At 31.9% G+C, this 23,464-nt stretch overlaps 2 protein-coding genes across 6 annotated transcripts; one reads left to right on the forward strand and one right to left on the reverse strand.

Annotated features, from left to right (window-relative positions):
* On the reverse strand, nucleotides 196-23,464 carry LOC109358343 (probable plastidic glucose transporter 2). 4 transcript variants are annotated; one of them, XM_019602513.1, is made up of 14 exons: nucleotides 23,459-23,464; nucleotides 11,639-11,642; nucleotides 6,671-6,781; nucleotides 6,222-6,333; nucleotides 6,039-6,106; nucleotides 5,819-5,951; nucleotides 4,443-4,542; nucleotides 4,249-4,361; nucleotides 4,071-4,164; nucleotides 2,335-2,752; nucleotides 2,175-2,248; nucleotides 1,800-1,888; nucleotides 1,018-1,132; nucleotides 196-764 (listed from the first exon to the last, which is right to left on the reverse strand). In XM_019602513.1, the coding sequence occupies exons 3-14, from the start codon at nucleotides 6,759-6,761 to the stop codon at nucleotides 582-584; spliced, it is 1,590 nt and encodes a 529-aa protein (XP_019458058.1). In that variant the 5' UTR covers nucleotides 6,762-6,781; nucleotides 11,639-11,642; nucleotides 23,459-23,464; the 3' UTR covers nucleotides 196-581. The 4 variants fall into 4 exon arrangements, with proteins under 4 accessions (XP_019458058.1, XP_019458057.1, XP_019458060.1 ...); XM_019602512.1 differs by lacking the exons at nucleotides 11,639-11,642; nucleotides 23,459-23,464 and adding an exon at nucleotides 7,730-7,937 and having other exon boundaries at nucleotides 6,671-6,785; XM_019602515.1 differs by lacking the exons at nucleotides 11,639-11,642; nucleotides 23,459-23,464 and adding an exon at nucleotides 7,730-7,817 and having other exon boundaries at nucleotides 6,671-6,799.
* Nucleotides 13,876-22,367, forward strand: LOC109358342 (protein tesmin/TSO1-like CXC 6). 2 transcript variants are annotated; one of them, XM_019602510.1, is made up of 9 exons: nucleotides 13,876-14,599; nucleotides 15,895-16,002; nucleotides 16,900-17,077; nucleotides 17,882-18,238; nucleotides 18,656-18,756; nucleotides 18,829-18,923; nucleotides 20,295-20,714; nucleotides 21,451-21,621; nucleotides 21,833-22,367. In XM_019602510.1, the coding sequence occupies exons 1-9, from the start codon at nucleotides 14,373-14,375 to the stop codon at nucleotides 22,018-22,020; spliced, it is 1,845 nt and encodes a 614-aa protein (XP_019458055.1). In that variant the 5' UTR covers nucleotides 13,876-14,372; the 3' UTR covers nucleotides 22,021-22,367. The 2 variants fall into 2 exon arrangements, with proteins under 2 accessions (XP_019458055.1, XP_019458056.1); XM_019602511.1 differs by having other exon boundaries at nucleotides 20,325-20,714.

The raw sequence follows: 23,464 nt of genomic DNA on the forward strand, positions 1-23,464 counted from the left end.
TATGCATGCAAAGGTGAATTTATTGAATCCAGCCAAATCTAGTTACCAAATATGGGTAGTTAAATAGGTTGTCTTTTACACGAAAACACCCTTCTAAACAACCTTCCACTAGCATAAATCACCAAATCTCACCAAGAAACTCAAAAAAATTTCAATATCAATTCGCCAGACTAAATTATTTCATGTACATACATGGATAAATATACTACATATACTGCGTACAATAAATACATTGTGGCAGTGTAGGGATACACTGATTTCTATTGTGTAAATACATTCCTTTGAGTGGGCCTAAAATCAGAGATTCTACATGTCCAAACACAACACTGCATAGTGTTGTAAGCCGCAGAATGTAGCATCAACACAACTCGTTTATTATATTTCAATCATACTTGCTACTTAATACAATAAGCTTCTTGTGTAAGTATCAGTGTTACAGACAGTGCATAGTTTCTGCCATGAGCTTCTCCTTTTTACTATTAAAGTGGATGAAAATTGATGAAATGCAACATGCTCATAGCTGACACTGAAAGCTGAAACTATTCAAAATTACATTCAATAAAGGAGCTTCATAAGAACTTCTAGTCTTGTGGAAGAAGTGCAATCTCAATTTCTTGGAGTGACTTCCCTTTGGTTTCCACTACATTTCTTTTCACAAAAACTACTGCTATCATGCAAAAGCTGGCAAATATAGAGTAGAGGAGTTGTGCACCAAGTTTCTCGAGCAAACGCAAAAACAGTAATCCAACAAAGAAATTTATAACCTGCAGAAAGAATGCAAATAATCAGCTTGCCCCTTATTCTAAGTCATTATGAGAACAAATCTTAATAAATTTTCAGTAGTTTGCGGAAGAATGCATGAAATTCAAGATTCACATTGTTCATTCAATAATGGTGGTCGGTAGAACCTAACCAACCAAACACATCCACATTAAATGGTATTTATTATGTAGATGATACAGTTGAGATAACAGGACACAATAGAAATTGCAAATCAGTGAGGCAGAAAAAAATTACCCAATGCACTGACATACAGACTGCCATGGCTTTGGCTCTGATTCGACTAGGAAAGATTTCTGGCAGAAGGAGACCTGGAACTGGGCCAGCCCCAAGGGCAAATGTTAAGACAAACCTGCAACAAAGAAGTATCATCAAGTTTTCATATTCAGCTATATTGCCTAAAAGGAACTGCATGCATGCACCCCTACGGCTTTGTGACTGTTCCAAGTGACAATCATGTACACTTCACAGACCTTCTAGATCTTGGATAATGAGGACTATGATGTAATTGGAAGCAGAAGTTTCCATTTGTTATCAATTGGTCCTCAATTCCATCTATATTTACAGAGTAAGAGGGTGTACTGTACTCTCACACTTGATGATTTTTTCTGATTGATAATTACTACAAAAAAGTTCTAATTATAGCACCATGGTTTCTCTGACAATGATACCAATAATAAATAATTTCTCACTGAACTCAACACAGAAAATCTACAAAGCTCAATTACAAGCATCAACATATTATGCCTTTACACCTTCCTCTCGTTTCTCATTTGACATATATGATTATGACTGACCCATGACTGTCTTTTCTTTTCCTTTTTTTTGCTAATAGGAAACAAACTTAATTATTCTCTTCAAAAAGATCACACATAATCTAACCACCACCTTAAAATCATAAGTGGTACAGCTAAGAAAATGCATGCCACTATTTCTAGAAACATGAATTTCATTTTACCCATTATTTGCATTATACGTGCATCTATGAAGAATCAGATTGATATGTAAAGCATACTCACAGTAAAATGCCACCAACAGAGAAGTACATGGCTCCCAGGCCTGATACAAGCAAACTTGCTCCTGTGGCTTGTACGACCATTGCTATTGCCTGTCCAGTACGAATATAACAAATACTTATTAGAGACCATGTTTATCTAAAATACAAAGCAATACAGACACCACAACACAACTAAGGTCCTTTTCTCCTATTTCGAAATGGTTTATGCTGGCATTAGTTCATATTCCAAATACCCCTCCCCTCTTCTCTTACCATAAGCACCAGCTCAGGATTTTAAAAAATGAAAAGTCACGAGTCAGCCTTAAAACCATCATCATGATATGCTACAATGGGATGTTAAATAAAAAATATTTCAGGACATCTAGGCATAATTTACCATGCCAAAGAAACTCCAGAACAGTAGAACCTTCCTTCCTAGCTTATCCATCAAAATCATTGAAATGATAGATCCTGAGGAAAGCACACAAAAAATCCATTATTACGAATAGAATAACACAACTTTTGATCTATAACTTGCAACCAGAAGGTATCAATACCTGACAAATTAACAATTCCTATGGAGACATTTGCAAGGTCTGATGGCACTCCAGCACTTTTAAAAACAGTTGAAGAGAAATAAAATACAGCGTTTATACCAGATAGCTGTTGTAAAGCAAATAGGGATGACCCAATAAAAACAACTGCAAAACGAACTCGTGAATAAAACATAACTTTTGGAAGCCTAAAGAAACCAGTGACAAGATAGCGATGACAAATACACTCACAGATATCCCAAAGATAAATCAGGAAAAAATATATACCTTTAAAATGGCGGCCTCGAAGCAATTCTGAGAGCTTCACAGTATCATTATCATCTCCTCTATCTGCCTTGGATAACTCCGACATTGCATATTTTGCTTCTGGTGCACCCAAAAGCCTCTCAAACTCAGCTTCGGCTTCAGCAATTCTTCCTTGCTATATCACAATAGAGAGGAATGTTCAACAATTATGTAAAAGATGAGGAGGCACAGATGCAGGAATGAACATTAATGGAGAGAGAGGTGAGAAGAAACTTTCAAGAACCACAAACACTAGAACATGAACTATCCTCATTGTCTCGCCCACTAATGAGGACCAAAAATTATTAAACCATATCTGGCAAGTGTTAATCACACTCTTAAAGTTTTGTATCAAATAGGATATTGATAGCATTCATAGGAGGTAGTAGAAGCTTTCAAGAACTATGTGTAAGACTTAAAATGTCTTAGTATGTCTCGTGTGAGTTGCACGTTACATGTAGTGGATTTAGTAAATAAGTAATTAAAACTAATGAGCTATATCAAAAATGGATAAAAGGGAGGTTGTTTCTGAAAGACCATTAACTTGATGGAGCATATTGGATTGAAGGGGTTTTACCCTATATATAAGAAACATGTCCTATTCCTGGCCATAAGCTATTTTTTTCCTCACCAAGTCACCATCAATAAACTGCACACTGCTAAAGAATAGTAAAGGAAACCAAGTAATAGAAACTAGGTTTCAAGCTCTTTGAGCAAAGGACATCGAAGATCTTCTCTTTGACCCTAGCAATGCATAGAGGTAGTAACCACCTCCCTTATGGTCTCTATTGTGAAAGTATTATGATTTCTAAGATCCTTAATGTTGTAATTATAATGAATAAAATAAAATACAACTTAGACTATGAACACTAGGAAATGAATTATTCTGTTTTTTTGCCCACTAATAGGATCAAACTATCCTAAAACATGAGAAACCTATTAAGACTAAAAAGAGAAGGGGATAAGGCCAGCAAGAGGGGGCAAGTAAAATAAAGTAGGCAGAAAACTGTTTGCATCTAATTCCACTTCATTTTAAAGTCTAAATGTCATCACTAGAAAGAAACTAAGTACATATAATCAGCATTGACAGGTTAAATAAGCAACATAGGAGTTTGCACAGTCACCCTGTACGATTTTTATATTCTGGAGTTTCTGTTGTTACACTTGATAATCAAGCATCCATTAATTGCAAAAGTAAAAAGAAACAGGCAATATAAGAGGACATCTTCAACAAACTATCTGCATAATCAACATAGAAATTCCAAGGCATCCAAACAAATACAGCAGCAAGTTACAAATAAAGGACAGCCCATTGCACTAGGCTATCACTTGGTGGGGTCTATGGAAGGTGGATGAATACAACTTTATCGTTGCGCAAAGGCTAACCCTCAACAAGTTACAAACAAAATGATGATAAAATATAAAATCTAAGATGAAATACTTTAGGAGTTAACCTTGTATAACCAATGTGGACTCTCTGCACAGAAGACCATAGCCAGAGCAAGTATAGCAGCAGGAATGGTAGATAGCCAGAAACAAACCCGCCACCTGAGAAACAAAATATACAGGGTGCACTTTTAAAAGATCGTATTATAATGGTAACATAACATTAATTTGAGATTTATATTATACCATCCAGGAATTTTGTGAACAGGGATTCCAATAAGTAAAGCCCCCATTAGTCCAAGGCATGTTGCAATCTGGATGAATGCTCCGTACGTACCCCGTACAAAAGCAGGAGAAACCTGCCATTCAAGAGAGTAATTAGATGAATAACCAAGTAAGTTTTTAGATTTGTCTAAGAAACAAAGCAACCATTTGCTTACCTCTGCCACATAGAGTGAGGCAACAGGAGGGCCTAGACCCAGGCCAGTCCCAACAAATAACCTTCCTACAAGCATGCCAAACAAGTTGTTTGTTGCTGCACTGAAAATGCAGAACTTGCCAATGAGCGACCCATCCATAAGAAATTATATATGAATATAAACAAAAATCTGCCATGGCCTACTTGATCAAAGTTATATCCATCACGGGATCAGAGATATAAGTATAGAAACCAGAAAACTACACCAACTGTAGTACTCATATAATCAGGGACGGATCTATATACAAGACAGTGAGGGCCAGTGCCCTCACTAAATTCTAGCCTTTTTTATTATGTATATATATATACTAATATTTTTACATGTGCACTTTATGAAGTCTTTTACGTTAGTGATGTCATATTGTTAAGGTTAATCTGATGAAGCGGCATATATGATAAAGCAGTATAGATTAATTCAATTTGGAAAACATTTTATGGGTAGAAAATCTTATTTGCACAACCATCACAAACCTGCTTAATTATATCAATACCATAAAAATAAATTCTACATACAACCGTTATGACTGAAAGCAAGTATTAGAGAGCGACTCAACTAAAATTAATTTGAGATAAGCGGTTTTATACATAACAGAACTATTCTAGATTCTTTTTTCACATTTAGTTTTTTTTTATAATTTTTATTTACTACTATTGATTTTTAAAATGTCTTTTCTTATATAAATAATTAGATAGTTAGTAGTGTGATTTATTACGATCTACATCTGTGTATAGGTGCATTGATTAGAATGACCATTGAACTATTTATCCATCAATTTTTTTCTTGAAAGTCATAATCATTACTTTAAACTATACATCCCTTACAAAATATCTACCTGTAACAATTTTCATTTAGAAACAGAAAAGTATGTACAATTATCACAATGAACGATGCCATTTATGATTCAAAATCCACGCCTTATGGTCTACCTTTTGTTATAATGTTAGGATGAAACTTTAAAATTAATAAATAAAAACTATAGGCAGACATATCAATCAATTGATGGAGCACTATTAATCTTACCAGTTCCGAAGACCAATCCATGCTAATTTATATTTTGCCATGACATCAAAATGATAGGAAATAAAAATGTATCTTTGCTATACTACAACAGTATGAAATGACAAGCTAACATTATCCACAGAAAGAACCACAGGAACGTATATTAAATAACTAATTATCCTATTTGGAAAGTTATGATGAATGAACTTTAAATTAAATTGTAGCACATCAAAGGCAATACAGAGGGACAAAACCATAAATCGCAAAGGAATGTTTCAATTATTCAATGAGAAAAACAGAGTAAAACAAGCAATATATCTTGGTTCAGGAAGTATAACCTCATAGAAGCACCGATTATCATTGGTAAAGCACACAACTGAAAAGCCCTACGACGACCCACCCCATCGGCAATCCAGCCACTCAGTAGACATCCAATCAAAGCACCACCAAGACATATGCTCACCACCAGACCTTCATTTGATATCGAAGAAGGTTTAATTATTATAAATTTATAATAGGCCATTAAATTATCCATGGTTTTTGAATCATCTAACTCACCTTCTGCCAAGGTATTTCCATTGAAGCCAAGATCCAAGGAAATTCTCTCAAGTGGTTCATTAACTACACTGGATAGAACCCAAAAAGAACAAAGGATCAACATTGAAATATTTAATGGGTCATCAATTAAAACTAATAAACAAAGAAAGGGCATGGTAGAGGGAAAACTGAGAAAGCACGAACCCAAGATGGTATCCAAATAAGAAAGAAGAAATGGTTGCCGTGAGTACATGTGGCAAAGAAAGCTTCCATGAAGGATTTGAGGTTTCTTTATCCAAACTGTTGTCTAAAAGATCTGAGGCATGAAAAAAGCACCATTAATAGTTAGCACTATTGAAAAACTGATTAAAATTTGCGGTGCATCATTAACATGGGCCATCTTTTCAATTATCACTTTCAGCTGTTACAGTCAAATTGCAAATTATCAATGATCAATACTCAATAGTAGAAATAATACAAAAAGCCATAGGAATAAAAACTATTTCTTCTGAACAATGCGATACTGAAAGGATTCTGCTGGAAAGATGGCAATAATCTCACACGTAGGAAAGAAATTCTTCAGAGAATGTATTTAGGTTGGATGTTATATTCCACAACAATGTCATATAATCAAGGATCAAAAGCGGGGTAACCTGAGTTTTCTTCCACATCTATCATGCTTGAATAATCTCTTGAAGGTGTGCGTTTATATATAGACGAAGTTTCACAATGATGACCCAACATGCCAATATATGACCTGCCTGCTTCCTGAATCATCATAACTGGGTAGTGTCAGTAAGGAACAATTCTCTAAATATGTAAAAAGTTGGTCTAATATATATTACATGAAAGCTCATCAAAGTGAACTAAATTTCAGTTTAACAGCTCAATGGATTGTAATTGTACTGTGACACACAACAAACTGAACCTCAAAATATGTATAGCTCGTTTCTCTTCTAATGCAAGTATAATTCTTAATTCTTAAGAAATTTTGTGCGCATTTGGTAAATAGTTTAATTAAGCGCTTTATCCAACGAACTTTTTTAATTAAGCTAAAAATGGTTTGTTTTCATAATCTTCTTTGATAAACTTAATGAAATAAGTGAAAAAGAGCTTATAAGAAAACCATAAGCTAATTTTTAAGTTATTTTGAAAAGTTTATTTCTTTAAGTTGTTCTGATGAGCCCAAATAAGCTATAAGTTTTTCCAAACACCCCCAAAATAGCATTTCAATCAATCTCCTCCCAGAAAAAGTGAAGAAAACTAGTATAATATATTATTCGTATTCCACCATATCCTAGCTTAAATTGGAATTCAAGCATGAACTGCAGCTACAGAAATCCTTGCAACTTAAATGGCTAGAAAAATCTGATACTTCTTCCATAGCACCCAATAATAATACCATATGATTCCTATGCTGTTTTGCAACTTTAACTTCATCAGATAGAAAAACTAATTAATCATTACTGATAATAATATAACTTACAAATCACAGTTTGATCAGTTTAACCTTGCTGATTTTTCCAAAAGATTACTAAACATTAATTGGAGTAACGATTCAAATACAATTCGAGAAATGAATAATAAACCTTATTTTATTACTATTTTCATATAATTTAAAACAAAAACCGAATAGTTGAATCGAGATAAATGAAATGAAAAGAAAAGGATAGAAATAAGATATGATAAAAAAGAAGGAGCTGAATACGCACCAATGAACAGACCAACACAGATTCTGTGACTCCGATGAAGTGAGATAAGTTGATTTGGATTTGGATTTGAAAACAGAAGAATAGTTTGTTATGAATAGAGGATAATATAAGGTGGGGTAAACATGAAAAAGCTATCGTGCGCCGTGAGTGTTGCTGGTTTGCGAAGGAACCATATTCAAAAGGAGAGAGCGAAAGAGATTGGATTCAATTACTTTGTTGGTTTTGGAAGGAACCGGAATGTCCCACAAGCCTAACATAAACCATTTCTACCGGGTAATTCTTTTTTAACTAATTACCATCAACAAAGCTTAATTTCAAGTTTATGGATGAACAAGCCACAATTATGTTTATGTTATTCATGTTAAAACTTTTCCATCATCATGTTGTCCATCACGATTTTTTGAAATATCAAAGTTAACCTATCGTAACAATAAGAAGTTGGTCTAATTATATAAGACTATGTTAGATTTTAGGATGACTGAAAAATTAAATTTGGTTAATGTGAGTAATAATCGTCAGATACCTTCTTTACCTAGAAGCTAAAACATCATCTTATGGCTAAAAAGTTAATTTATTTCTCTTCCGATTCTTCTAATCAGAGTTGTGACTTGTTCTCTTAAGATACTTAGAGATCCAATATAACATTATCTCATCTCAGTAACAATTTGTTAGTTCTTAACATCTTTCTTCCTCCGAGATCTAGAGGTTAAATTAATTACAATGTCTATCATATTAACTTTTGGCACATATTCAAACCACTAAGTCCGGGTAATGAAACTATCATTTTGTGTGAGTTAACTTTTTTTTACTAATATATTTGGATTTGAATGACATATTTTTAACATATTATATAAGGAGTGTAATATATATATTGTTAATATAAAAATTTATACACAATTATCATATTATCTCTAATTTATTTTTATTATTTTTTATAATCAATTTTAATTAAATATGAGTAATGAATAATATAGTGATAACATATAAAACTTTTATAGTACACATATTTTTTTATCTTATATAAATATTATTAGTAATAAGTAAGAATAAGAATGAAATAAGTGTCCTATTTGAATGTGAATAAAGGACATAGTTGGTATAGTAACACGCGGCATGACACGGTTCCCTATAGGATAAGGACAGGTGTGATGATATAATAAGCATAAGGGAGCACATCTCCTATACTAAAGTGTGTCATTTTATATGACATTGTTTGTGATTGGTTGTAAAAGTACATTTAAATTAAAAAATAACTATTTTTATGATCAATCATAAATAATAACACATTAACTAATACACTTTTATAGGACCACCCGAGCATAATCATGAGATCTTAAATCCACTCTCAGTCTTGTCTGTCCTATTACGTCAATTGTGTCTCACACCCATGACCCATCCAAAAGCCACTTGTTTAATTCCTTGTCTTATGCTACGTTATTTAGCCCCAACATCTACTTTTAATATAAAAAATAAACTATGATCTAAAATCTAAATAGTTATTTCATTATATAACTATTCATTGTTAAATTATATTACTTCTGTTTTAATAAACTAATTCATCACTTTTTAATTTTATAATTCATTTACAAGACTAAATTAACTTATAAGTTAATACTTTGCTTATAAGGAGCATACAAATATTATGACTTATTTTAGTTATTTGCTTTAATTGTTATTGTGATGTTGTGTTTTTATTAGTTTCATGTTTTTCAAATAGCAATATAGAAAATATCAACAATTTTTTTTACCAATGTGTGGGGAATGACAATCATCTTCAATATGGAAAAAGAAAGATATTTCAAAGTAAAAAAAATATGTAATAACATTTTTATTATTTAGTTATAATAAAATTATATATTTACCCTTAAAAACACATGTTATGATTATAACTGTCACATAGAAAATAATATCAAGAAGGCTTACATGTACTCTTATGTTAAAATTTAGTATCTTTAGCATTAGCCCTAATCTATCATTTCGGTAAGGTTTTTACATCATTGTTCTGAGTAGTGTTTGGTTGCCATTATAATTTAGGTTATATTCTTCACAATGTGAAATATGGGAATCACATTCTAACTTAATATATGAGAATCTAAACTTTCATTTCCAGGAATGTAAAAAGGTAAAAACTTTTTCATGCCAACACTTTAATGAGATATCCATGAAATTAGGCTACCATATTATTAAAGAGTTAGGATCCTCACTATTAATGAAGAGACAATTACATTAAAAAACAAAGAAAGACATAATCTTTAATGACAAATTTGTCTTTCTAATTATAATGAAATGACACTATTACCATTAAAAACAAAGAAAAACTCATGTACTTGTCTCTCAATTAAAGGAGAGATTCCTTATTTATTATTTGAAATAGATTTCGTTCCTATTTTGTGAAAGGGTTGATTTTTTGTTCTATGTTCTATTATAAAGAAATACTCTTTTCATGATTGAAGCTTTGATTCTTCTAACAAAAGAGGACAGTTAAGTTACCACAACAGTTAATTCTCGTTGTTGAATTATATAAAAAATCAAATGATCTCAACAAAAGGAATAAGTAGTTCTAATGTTGGCTAAAAATTCAACCAACAAATTTAAACATAGGTAACAAAAAGAATGGTTGATTTTATAAAAGCAAAGTTAAAGATAGGCAGCAATGTGTGCGCTCAGATCGGTGTTGTTATGCTGGCTCATGCTTTTTGGGGTACCAAATTTAAGGGCTCACTTTTGTTTTAATGTGTATTTAGTTGTGTTTTATGAATGAGCTAATGAGAGCATCTCACCAAGTAAAATTTTCATTACTATTTTGATACCAACACATTATTTTATAATTCATTATTATTTTGATACAACACATTATTTTATAATTTATTATAATTTTTTATAAAATAATAATAACATATATATTTTTCTCACAATAACAAATATCATTTTGATTCTTGTTTGTATCCCATGACATCTACCTTTTTCCACAACATCTATCTCTCTCATCGCTTTCTCTTAGCTAAGAACAATCGAAGAATTGTTCTTATTTAAGAACAAAAGTCATAAAATAAGAATGACACGGTGGAAAGCAAAGTAAAAATATTCTTTTTCCATTAAGAGCAACCATTGTGATTGCTATTATTTTATCTATCGAAAAATACATTACTTTATTATATTCTATGCTTATTTAATAAGTAACTAACCTATAAACTCATAATTATATTAAGGAAAAAGTTCATAAAATCCCCTTAAACTTTATGTGTTTTGCAAGTAGACACCATAAACTTTTTTATTCTTAATTATTCATTAAACTTTAATTATTGGTGAAATTGGTCTCTACGTACATATAATCTTAAATTATTAAGAATGAAAATGGAATTAACAAGTAAATTTTCTTTCATTGCTAGTAAATTGCCCTCTTTATCTCGTTATTGCACTATTCTACTCTTCTACTTTGATTCTAGTACTCACTCTACTCCATTATTTCTAAACAGGCTTTGTAACTTTACTGTTAATATTTACTCTCTTTTTTATTAACATGTGTTCTTCATTGTTTGGTAATTATGCTAACTCATCTCAAAAGAGAGGATATATGTACAAATTAGGGGTGTTCAAATCCAGTCCGGTCCAACAATAAAACCGAAAACCGATCCAAAATAGACCGAAACTGCAAAAAACGAATGCATTTGGATCGTGTTGGACTTATTTTTTAAAGACCTCTTGGATCCAGACCGATCTAGACCGGACCGAAATTGTATGTAAAGTTTAAGTGTGTAATACTTTGAAGTCTTCCAAACTTAATCTTAAGTCCCAACTCAAAATTGTACCTATATTTTATTTGTTATATTCTATAACACACTTATATATATGTTGCTATGTTTTAAATCATATTGATTATATTTGATACACTTTTTTAGAACTTTAAACCAATCTCATAACCAAATAGAGAGGATTCAAGTATTATTGTTGTGAAAGTATTATTGTTATTAATCATCGGTGGAATATTATAACGGTTAAAATTACATTACCGATGCTCATATTATTATTAGAGGATGAAGTATCTCCTGGTGTGAGGAGATAATTTCTCTCCTTACACCGGTTAGGTATTGACACATGGTTATTTTTTACTTATTTTAAAAATAAATAAGAAAACAAAAAGTAAAGTAATACAAATATCTATCAATGAATGGGTGTGAGGAGATAACTTCCCTCCTCACATCAGGATATACATTATTCTCTTATTATTAATATTGATATTTTGTTGTTTTGTTGTCTTGTTATGATTGATATCTTGTTATTGTTGTTACTATTTTATACTTTTATTATTATTGTCTTATTGTTTATTACTATTTTATGATGTTGTTTACTTATATTATTGTTGTACACATTTTAATGTTGTTGAACACTATTTTTATTGTTGTTTTATACTTAATAATTAATCATTTTTATGAGTTTTGAATATAAGTGCAATTTTAATATTTTATAAAAAAAACCGATCCAAACCGAACCGAAACCGCATATTATATTTGGATCGGATTGGATCGGACATCTTAATATAAACAGACAAGACCGATCCAGACCATATGTTAATTATGTGTTTGGATCGGATCATTTTTTGCCTAAAAACTGATCCAAATAGACCGTGAACACTCCTAGTACAGATTATATTTTTTTAATGATAATTATTAAATAATTATTTATGACTTATATTTCTTTCCTTGTTTTGTAACTGTAAAACTCATTTCAAAAAAAGAGTGTATATGGTACAAATTATATATTTTTATAATGTATTAATTCTAATTTCGTAAGTAATTTAAAATTGTATGTATGGACCAATTTCACCAATAGTTAAAGTTCAAGTAATAAATAGAAAGAAAAATAGTTTACGATGTCTATTTGCAAAACACATAAAATTTGAGGGGTTATATGAAATTTTCCTTTATATTAATAATGACCATTTTAAATGTATTTATAAATATATTATATTTTTAAGAGTTTAATAGGCATTTATATTATATTATTCTTATGCATAAGATGAAACATGTATAAAATATTGATTACTATTCTAAATTACTAAATGGATTTCTTATTAAAAAAATTCATCGTCAAAATATTCCTAATTTGTTATTTGTACATTATTTATCATTAATATTGACCATCATTGTTATTTGGTTATGTATATTATTTTATAATTTATTACAACTCCATATAAAATAAGAATCACATATGTTTTTTTACACAATGGTAAACATTATTGTTATTCTTATTTAGATCTCACAACATCTAGCTCTTTTATCACTTTCCCTTGACCAAAAACAACAAAAACAAATAGTTGTTTTTATTTAAGAACAAAAATAAGAAATTAAAAATGACACATTAAAAAACAAAGTAAAAATAATATTACTTCAATAAAAACAACTATTGTGGTTACTCTAGATAAAAACTATCAACATTAATGACTAATGCTATATTAACTTCATAAACAACTTTATTAAATCTTTAATTTTAACTTATTCTTTATGAATGTAGTATATGCATTTTTACAATTCATACCTATTACATATATTTAAAAATCAATAATAATTAAATATAAATGATGAATAATACATTAACAATACAAATAATATCTTACATGTGAGTTCAAATATTTTCCTCTCTGTATTAACTTTTATGATTTAATAACCATGTATAATATTCAAACCAATTATGTTAATTTATTATAATAAATTTCATCCTCACATCAAATATTTTTCAGCAAAGGTTTTTTAATGTAATGATATAATAGTCTGTACTCTGTAATGTATCAATTCAAATTCTAGAAATAATGTTTTCTCTTATAATGATATAAAATTGCATACTCTTCTTAAATGAGAACGTGTTCAGTGATGACACTTTTTATCTAATATTTTAGAATCATGATCAAATGGAAACACAGATACGTGCGAGAAAAATTGCACCCATAAATCCAACGTGGAAAATCATTTCAAATAAAACCTCAATCCAACGGCCCAAAACGAAAAACAATCGACCATTCTATGAATTTTGACCACCCGATAAATATTCTCATCACAGACCGTCCGATGTCAGAGTCATCAAAATCTAACCGTCGAATATTCACACAAAATTGAATTTTCAAAAGTTTAGAAGAAAGAGGGAGTGAGTGTGTAACTTCTTCTTCATTCAGACCCTTTCTTCTGCAAATCGCAGTTTCTTCTTCATTTTCTAGAACCTTCTATATGCAACTTCATTCTATCACATTAGGATTTTCTCTTCCTTGCATTCTGATATCAAAATCTCTAGAACCTTCGAATTTCTCAGCTTTTTGTTGAACTCGGCGCTTTCATCATGAGCTTCAAAAATCGCAATCGCTTTGTGGTTTTTGATTTTTAGGGTTTCGAATATGAGTCTCGGTTAAATGGAGCTGGTTTTTGTTGAAATTATTGTTGTTATTTTAGCGTGAATAAAATCAAATATTGTGTGTGGAGTGGATTCTTCAAAAATAAATAAATTGAAGGAGTAAGAGGGACGTGGAATTCACAGTGAAATCGTATTGAATTTGATGTGAATTTTTAGTTTGTTTATTTTTTTTTTTGATGGAGAAATAGGAAATTGGATTTTTGAAATTCAGTATTTCAATTTCCCATTTTTGAATTTTCATCTGATGGGAGAAGGTGAGGGGAGTGATTGCACTCCCAAGAATGTGTTATCGTCTGAAGCTGTTGCTTCAGCGGCAGTAACGACGCCGTTGGATGTTCCGGCGAAGAAGCTGGCTAGGCAGCTCGATTTCACAGCCTCTCAATCGCAACCGCAGCTGCAGCCTTTGATGCCAAAACCGGTTATTGCCATGCCGGTGCTTCCGCCAATACTTCATCCTTCCATGAGGGTTGGGTGAGTTTGTTGAAACTGTGTGACTGCAGTTATTTGAGTAAAATGATATATTGCATGCTTGCTGCTTTTAATTTTTTATTGTCTTGATCGCCACTGAATGAGAAAAGTTCAAAATCTGTGCAAACATAGGACCTTTTTAATTCATGTGAATTCCCTTTTCTTTCGGTTGATTATGTTTATTATGCTAATAATATATAGCTTTATCTTGGGAATCAGGATTTGTGTGGAAGATTTGAATTTTTTTCTATGTGGGATTGGAATGTATGTGCAATGTATGTGTTTGCAATCAATGCCTTGGTCTGAGTGACAAGGAGTTCAGTTCTACTTAATCAAGATCTCAGGGTCGAGTTTTGTGAATGAAAATAATTGGTTCTGAAGTTAGCCGAGTTACAAAGTGACTCTTGATTACTGAGGGTCTTGGACAAAAAACATGCATTGGTTTGCAATTAATTTTTCCATGCACATCATTTTTCCTGTTTCCTTTTGGCTTCCAATCTGATTAACATGATTGTGATTGGCTTATATTGATCCATTGTAATATTGCCTTCATTTGGGAAAAAGATGGTGGGAGTTCTAAATTGCTTTTGTTATGGGCTTACATTAGTTAGGAACTTTACTATTGAAAGTTTTCTTGCAAACACAAGTAAAAAAGTTGTTTATAGTAATTTCCATTCTGGGTGTAGCTTTCAAAGGTTGGGATATATTCATGTGTTGTGCTGTAAGGACTAAGGAATACAAATTCTTAAATTTCCATACATTTTGGTTAGGTTAGTAGCTTTTAAATTGTATCTACTTTTGAAACTAAATTATTTGTCATTTTAAATTGCTATTTAATTGTATGTACTTTTTGTGGCAAGTATTATTTTGCATATTGTTTTCTTTACTTTAGGTTGTACCGTTATATCATTGCAAGATCAGACTTCCCATCTTTTGTTGCTAATTTATAATATGCTCAAATCACTGTCATATGATTTGATTGATCTTCACTGTATTCTTTATATTTTCTTAACAATTGCAATGCTTATAGATTTTCATAAGCCACTGATTGAAGTAAAGGAGAGACTTCGTAGACGTGGTAAATCATTTGAAGTTTTGATTGATAATGAATTAATGATACAGTTTAACCTTTTGAGTATCTGTTTATGTTTTGACAAACTTGAATTTACGGATTTGTGTGTGAATAAACCAATACCAAAATGTTCACTTTGACTGTATGGATATTGCAAATGTCTTCATCCAAAAGCTCATGCTACATGTTATGGTCTTGAGCTAACAACATCCTTTTTCTTTTCCAGGAAACCAGATTCTCCAAAATCAAGATCAAGGCCTAACTTCGAAGTGAAAGGCACTACTCCAAAGAAGAAAAAGCAGTGCAATTGTAAACACTCTAAATGCTTAAAGCTGTAAGCAGAAATCTCTCTCGCTCTGTGTGCATTTCATGAACATGTGTTGTAGATGTATTAGTTTAGTGCATGTGTGTGCATGCTATGTGTGCGCATTTGTTCTCACATTTGCAACCGTGAGATGCAATATACTAGTAACATGTTTCTATTGTCAGAAATTATTTTTCTTCTTTATTTCATATTAACAAAAAAAGGAATTTTAATGAATGACTCAGCATTTAATTATGGTTATGCTGATATAACCTATGCTTTACTGATTTTACTTTAGGAATTTGAATTTTATTTTTATTGCCTGGTAAGTGGCCTTTTATGAAAAGACTCATTCCCTTTTGTTCCATTATCTTCTTTCCCTTTTGTCTTGTGTGGTTTTTTGTTTCATTCCTTTTTATCTTGGCTTTTAATTTTTCCTTGATTAATAGAAGATCCATAAAAATTAAATGTATATTGAAAGATTAAATATGTTAGGCGTGTTTGAGCGAAGATCTAAATTATAAACCTAGCAATACTACAAATAAGGTACTGTAAACTACATGGGTGAGTTAGAGATAGTCAGCTGTGAGAGTCAGTGACCTGCATTAAGCATGATATCTGTTTTATAGGGATCAACTTTCTGGTTCTATGCTTCTGAAATTTCAAGGAAAATGGAAATAATTGAGAACATGAGATAACTCTATTGACCAGGAAACATATTAGAAAGGCCCTTCCTATGACCAAAGTTATGCTCAATTTTATCTAAATTAAGGGGGCACAACAATATATTTTTCTTTGAACAATATTGAAATGGGTATTCTTTGCAAATATTTTACTGTCTTGGTCATTTTACCTTCAGCAAAGGTCATTGCACCTTCCAAGTTATTTGCTGCTATACAATGCTAACTTCTAAAATATCTTGAGCAGATATTGTGAATGTTTTGCATCTGGAATATATTGTGATGGTTGCAACTGCGTAAATTGTTTTAACAATGTTGAAAATGAAGCTGCTAGACGAGAAGCTGTTGAAGCTACTTTAGAGCGCAATCCAAATGCATTTAGGCCAAAGGTTGTGAGCAGTCCTCATGGAATACATGATAGAAGGGTATGTAGGTCAAACTTTTTTGACAGGTAGTGTTGTATATAATCTTTTATTTTGTTGGTGTTGGAGCACATCAAGTTTCTTCATTGTAAGTTCTTTGCCGGCATGATGCAAGTATTGGTCCTATTATTTTTTCCTTCAGTTTATTGTTGGACTTTATGCAAAAGAAAAGGGATGTTTTTCGGTATTAATATGAGCTCACTTTTTTCATCTGATTTTTATTTCCACAATTAAAAACTGCCTATTCTGTTAGGTGTTTCACTGAATAATCATGTATAAGGCCTTTTTTCTTATGACTGATTTCTTCTTCTTCTAGATGCAAGTTGTTCATTATGAAAGATTCTTATTGGTTGCGTTAGTTGCCCATGCACTGTTCCCTTCATTATGTTGATTTCATATTTACCAAGTCATAATTTTGATCAATTATTCCTTGTGTGAATGTTCTAAATAGTTTTCATGTTGATGCAACCAACACATTTTGTTTTTAGTTTCTTTATTTACATGTGCTTTTATTTAGCAACTTGAGGATAGATAGTTAATTGAAAATGCTAAATTTTATTTAGAAATGACACAGATAAGTAATCTCTTGCCCATGCAATAATACACATTTTCCGAAGAAGTTGGACTTTGCATGGTATAATATCCTACGACAGGAGATTGTTATTAAATTATTCGAGAAATACGTTTTGTAAAATTGTATATGCTCTCTATTAATGATAAAGTGGAGGTTTCTGGACTTGGTAATGTTACTTGCAAAAAACCTCTGACCTTATATTGTTGACTATCTGAATTTTAAAATAAATGTAGGAGGAGGCTGGGGAAGTTTTAATATTAGCTAAGCATAATAAGGGTTGCCATTGCAAGAAATCTGGGTGCCTCAAGAAGTACTGTGAATGCTTCCAAGCCAATGTTCTTTGTTCTGAAAGTTGTAAATGCATTGACTGCAAGAATTTTGAGGGAAGTGAAGAGAGACAGGCTTTGTTTCATGGAAATCAAAATAAAAATATGGCGCATATTAAGCAGGCAGCAAATGCTGCCATAACTGGAGCTATTGGTTCTTCTGGTTATTCATCGCCTCCGGTATCCACCAGCAAAAGAAAAGGCCAGGGACCCTTCGTTGGACCAACAACCAAGGATCCATCCATCGGCAAGTCAGGGCAACAGGTAAAACTTGCTCATAAGCCATAGCATGATTTATTTTAAATTGGGTAATTGCTGAAATCAGAAAAATGAAGAACAGTTATTCCAGTTAACATATTAGTCACTTAACAAGTTTCCTGTTAGCTGACATTATTATACTTTATTTAAAAGATGCATTTAATCATGATTAAGTCGTTACTAAACTGAAGTTAGCTCCCTATGATTTGATCTAATGTGTCAACTTTCTAACTTCAAATTGGAAATTTAATGACAAATTAAGTCCGAGGCTGAACGATTTAATAACTAGTCTAACTGCTCATCTATAAACTAAGTCATCCACATTGTTAGCTGGAGTTTTCTACTTTATATTGAATGATGGAAATTTTTCATGGATTGACTTATATACAGTATTATTATGATCCATTTTTTAATGTTCATCAGGTAAACCATGTCAGAGGTCCAGCACCTTGCTCATCCTTGTCTTCTATCCAAGGAGCTCATGTTGGAACCACAACGCTAGGTCCTTCAAAATTTCCATACAGGTGATATTTGCTATATAAATGAAATGAAATAAAGTTTACTACATTTAGTTAATGAGTTGTTTATTGTTGAAGGTCGCCTTTAGCAGGCATCATACAACCACATCACCTGAAGGAGCTTTGCTCAGCTCTGATGCTAGGATCTGGACAAGCTGCAAAGATGCTTACAGGTATACTGACAACATAAATCACCAATCATCAACTGTGTTTTTGGTTTCTGGAGGTTCATTATATTTACTTTTACTCTTTCTTTGTATGAATGGACTGATAGTAACCTGGAAAGCTTTTTCTCCGTTCCCCTAACTTTCCTGCTTTTCTTGTTTTCCGAACAGTGCCAAACTTCGAGTAGTTCCATTTAATGAGTGTGCATGATAAATGGCCCAATCATGTGTTTGTATTGTGTTAAAATTAACTCTTAAAACTTCATCAGATCATATATAACTTTCTAACACAGCCCTAGACTTCAGTGCATAAAAATGAAAATCTAAGAGCTTTACAGTCTTGCGAAGGTTCCAAATGCTTTGTTCACCTCCTTCAATGGGTTGCCAAATTGCAATAGCAAGATACTTGTCAAAGAAATTTTATTTCTTGCTTTACCTGCCATGTTGCCCTATCAAGATATTTCAATTTAGCAAATATCTATGATGCATTTATGTTAATATGGAAACATGTATAACATGCAAATTAGGGTTTAGATAGATTGAGTGTTATAAATTCAACAACAAAAGTTTTCCCCCAAAAGATGAAGTTAAATACATAGACCACACAACACCATTGTGTTATGTCATAAAACAAGTGTTTGGAAAGATGATTTAGATTAAGTATTTTTTAATGGTTTCAGGAGATATTTTTTTAGCCTTCCTTTAACCATTAGACTACTCTGTATCTGATAAACTCCTCTTACTTGTGCTTCTATTGGTTTTCTTCTCTTACAACAAAACCTTTCATGAGCTTCTACCATCTTGTCTTACCTTATGTGTTTGCTCATCCACTACAACATCCTTGTCGCTGCAATACAGCTTATACTCTTGTTGGTTCTTTACTGCCCTACATTCGACACTGTAGTATCACGGGTCTTTGTTATAAAAGGACAACCATATGCATGAAGTTCCCACTTGGTCGGGTTTGTGGAGAGTAGATGTATGCAGCCTTACCCCTGCAAGGGGATAGGCTGTTTTCAGGAAAAGTCTTTATGCGGTAAAAAAATAAGTTAAGCTTGAGACGCCTTTGATCACAAATAACACTTGAAGTATTTTTCCATGTCATCCACCCAACTGGAATGCTATGGTTTACTTTTCCCTTTGTTTCTCCAATACCATTATCTTGCTAACTGTTTTCATTTTATACACAGGAAACCAACTCATGAAACCCTACTATAACCGTTGTCCACAGGATGTTATTTATTCTTGCACAAGTTTTTGAGTCTAAACCTTCTAGTTTTCTGTTCACTTGATGTTTCTAATTACTTGCATAGTGATACCAGCCTTGTTAATGTACAACAACTAATTTTCTCATACCAGTATTGCTATTAATATGATCAGACCATAAAATTTCAATGGAAAAGAGTACAGAAGACCAGACAGAAACTTCTCTTGCTTCTTCAACTCAAGATCAGTTGCCAAGTCAAAAGGATGGTGAAGTTGGAAAAGCTTTGGTTGATGACTGTTCGAGTGCAAACCAAACAGATAAAGTCAGCCCAGATAATTCTTGTTCAGATGGCAATGATGTCCCAAAAGGGAGGCCAATGTCTCCTGGGACTTTAGCTTTGATGTGTGACGAGCAAGATACAATGTCCGTGACAGCTGCTTCCCCTATTGGGTCAATGACTCATGCCTGCACGACTTCTTCGCAATTTCCTTATGGCGAAGGAATGACAGAGGTCTCTGCTGAGCAAGAAAGGACTGTATTAACGAAGTTCAGAGATTTTCTCAATGGGGTTATCAATATGGGAGAAATAAACGGCAAGTTAATTGTTTCCTATCCTTTGGTTATAATTCTACTTTTGGAAACATTCATATTAACATTGTTGGGTCTTTGTCAAAAATACTGCCAAGTTTCCTTTTTGGCAATTAGCCCCTTTAGCTTTGAAAAACATCTAAAATGCTTCCTTTTCTTTCTTTTGCTTTATGTCTGTTACCACGCCCACACGAGTTTTTCAACCACCAACCTATTCATTTCTTAGGAAGCATTTAAGCTTAAACAGCATGCCTCAAAACTATCTATTTCCCATGAACACGTTAGCTATTAAGTTTAAAACTTCATGAAAGTTTAGGGTGTTAATTGCTAAAGTTAATTAGTTAAAAGTTGAAGGGATGGCAGTTCCGACCTTTTTTATTAGTTACAAGTTTAAGGTGTTAACTGCCGAAGTTCTGTTCATTTTTATTCTGTTAAAATCAGTGAATTAGCTATATGGAGCATGGTCTAAAGATGGCTCCACACTGATAGAAAATAAATGATTCTCTCAATTAAGGAAGTGCAGATAACAGGTAGAAATTAAATTGTTAATGCATTGTCTGCCAAGCATTGTATCATTTAAAATGGTTCTGGGATTTCTGATTGCCATACTCCAAAAAAATTAATAGAATTTCTATGCTGGGAACTTTTCCCTGGTGGAAAATGTATGATTTTATGATAGTATAGCTATATCTCATTTATTTTGTGCATTATCTATTTTATAATTTCTATTCCTAATTTCAGAGACAAGGTGTTCTTCATTTGCCATTAGTGAATTAGAGAGTCAAAAAGACCCAATCAACAATAGCCCTAGAATCGCCAGTACTGAGATAGTGGATCAGTGTAGATCGGGTTTCAATGGTGTTAACAATGCTGTTCCATATGAGGCTGCAACTACAACATCTATCATCCCAGGTAATGTTGAGGCTTAGTGAAAATTGAGTTTATAAGCTAAAACAATTACAGTGTTATTTTTCTGTTTTTCTTTGTATCCATTTGCTGTAAGGTGCTCCAGTTGTTTTCCTTATCAATGTTACCAGTCTCTACTCAATTCATATCAATGTCTTATGTATTTTATGCTCTTACTCTATTGTTAAAAATGTCTACTTTATTGTCTCAATTTTAGAAACCATGTGTTCTTCATTTGCAAGAAGTGAATTAGAGAGTCAAAAGGACCCACTCATAATGGTGAATAGACCCACTCATGATGGTGTTAACAAAGCTATTGTTCCACCTGTGGCCTCAACTTCACCATCTATGATGGATGAACAGAGGATTAAGCTGAAGTTCAAAATTAAGGATGAGCAGAGATAACATTGAAGAAAAAGAATAAATAATAGAAGATTTTTACATTATGCTAGAACTTCAATGTAATAAAAAAATTGTTGTGGTCCTTCATTTTCATCCCTTTTCTAATGAAGGGGCTTTCAATCATAATGGCTCCACCATTAATCCATCTAGGATCATTTTTTTCCAGGATCAATTTTCTGGTTCTCCTTTGGTAATTATATACCTATCTAAATTAAATGGTTGGGATTGCAAAGCTTGTAAATTGCAGAGTTGTAATTTCATAATCATGTAGGTTATGCTTTCAACAACTTCATTGATTGTAATTTATAATCTATACTTTTTTAGCAAGGAGCTTTTCCTTGTTTCCCTTATCTTTTGCTTTTGTTAATTACTATTACTATATTCTTATGAAATGCAATTTTACAGCATGGATTGAAATTTTCTTATTTAGCTGATCTTGTGTTATTTTTGTATACTCTTTAATTAGATTCTTCATCTAGGAAATTATCATGTTTAGGCATTATAATAATTCAGTATCTTCTGTCCTAATCTGGCTGTTCCTTCCTAGCTATGGCAAACAGCTGATATCACCAAAAAAATATTCAGTTACTTCATTAATTTTTCACCTTTCATATCATAATGTAAATTGTAGTAAACATAAAGTTAAGAGTAAATTATAATGATACTGTTTGAGTTTTAGTAAAATTACATAAATCACTCGTCACTTTTTTACATCTATGCAAACCCTTAATTTTTTATATTTTTATTACACTTATCACCTCTGTATGAGAAATAAGTGTAATATTTAAACAAAAAATGTGATAAATGTAATTAAGTTAATCAAAACACGGTATATTGTGGACACAAGTCCAAATAATATACAAGTCAATGTATTTTTATTATTATTTTGTTACAAAATGCATAACAATTTTAAAGAAATATTGTTTAAATCTTTCTTTTACTATATCGCAACGAACCAAAAATAATAAAGAAGTATTGACTCATTATTTGGAATTGTATTCATAATATACAATGTTTTGTTTAACTAAATTGCATATCACATTTTTTGTTTAAAAGATTACACTTATTTCTCATACAATGATGATCAATATAATGAAAGTATAAAATTTAAGGGTTTGTATAAGTATAAAAAAGTGAGACATGATTTGTGTAATTTCGTTAAAACTCAAGGGTGTTAGTGTAATTTACTACCATGCACCAACTTTATCACTTGTACTCATCATTCTTTCACCCTTCAAATTATATAATGTAAGTCATTATTTTGCCATATCATATAATGTAAATTGTATTAAACATAAGGTCAACATCCACAAACTTCATCACTTGTCTCATTCATTTTTCACCCTTCAAATTGTATAGTGGAAGTGATTATTTTGTCCGAAGCACTAAAAATGGAGCAAAAACATAGTACGCCCAATGAAACACTAGACCTATAATCAACAAGCAG

Source organism: Lupinus angustifolius, chromosome LG10, assembly GCF_001865875.1.
Source record: "Lupinus angustifolius cultivar Tanjil chromosome LG10, LupAngTanjil_v1.0, whole genome shotgun sequence".
Lineage (NCBI taxonomy): Eukaryota > Viridiplantae > Streptophyta > Magnoliopsida > Fabales > Fabaceae > Lupinus > Lupinus angustifolius.

What these genes read in the sequence shown, in the direction of transcription:
- LOC109358343 (XM_019602515.1), bottom strand. Translation starts at nt 6,797, where the DNA reads ATGATGATTCAGGAAGCAGGCAGGTCATATATTGGCATGTTGGGTCAT. An exon ending in GTTCACAAAATTCCTGGATG is followed by an intron (nt 4,165 to 4,248) that starts GTATAATATAAA and finishes TTTGTTTCTCAG; the next exon opens with GTGGCGGGTTTGTTTCTGGC. An exon ending in TCTGTTGGTGGCATTTTACT is followed by an intron (nt 1,133 to 1,799) that starts GTGAGTATGCTT and finishes TCTTTGTTGCAG; the next exon opens with GTTTGTCTTAACATTTGCCC.
- LOC109358342 (XM_019602510.1), top strand. Translation starts at nt 14,373, where the DNA reads ATGGGAGAAGGTGAGGGGAGTGATTGCACTCCCAAGAATGTGTTATCG. An exon ending in CATCCTTCCATGAGGGTTGG is followed by an intron (nt 14,600 to 15,894) that starts GTGAGTTTGTTG and finishes TTTCTTTTCCAG; the next exon opens with GAAACCAGATTCTCCAAAAT. An exon ending in CCTTCAAAATTTCCATACAG is followed by an intron (nt 18,757 to 18,828) that starts GTGATATTTGCT and finishes TTATTGTTGAAG; the next exon opens with GTCGCCTTTAGCAGGCATCA.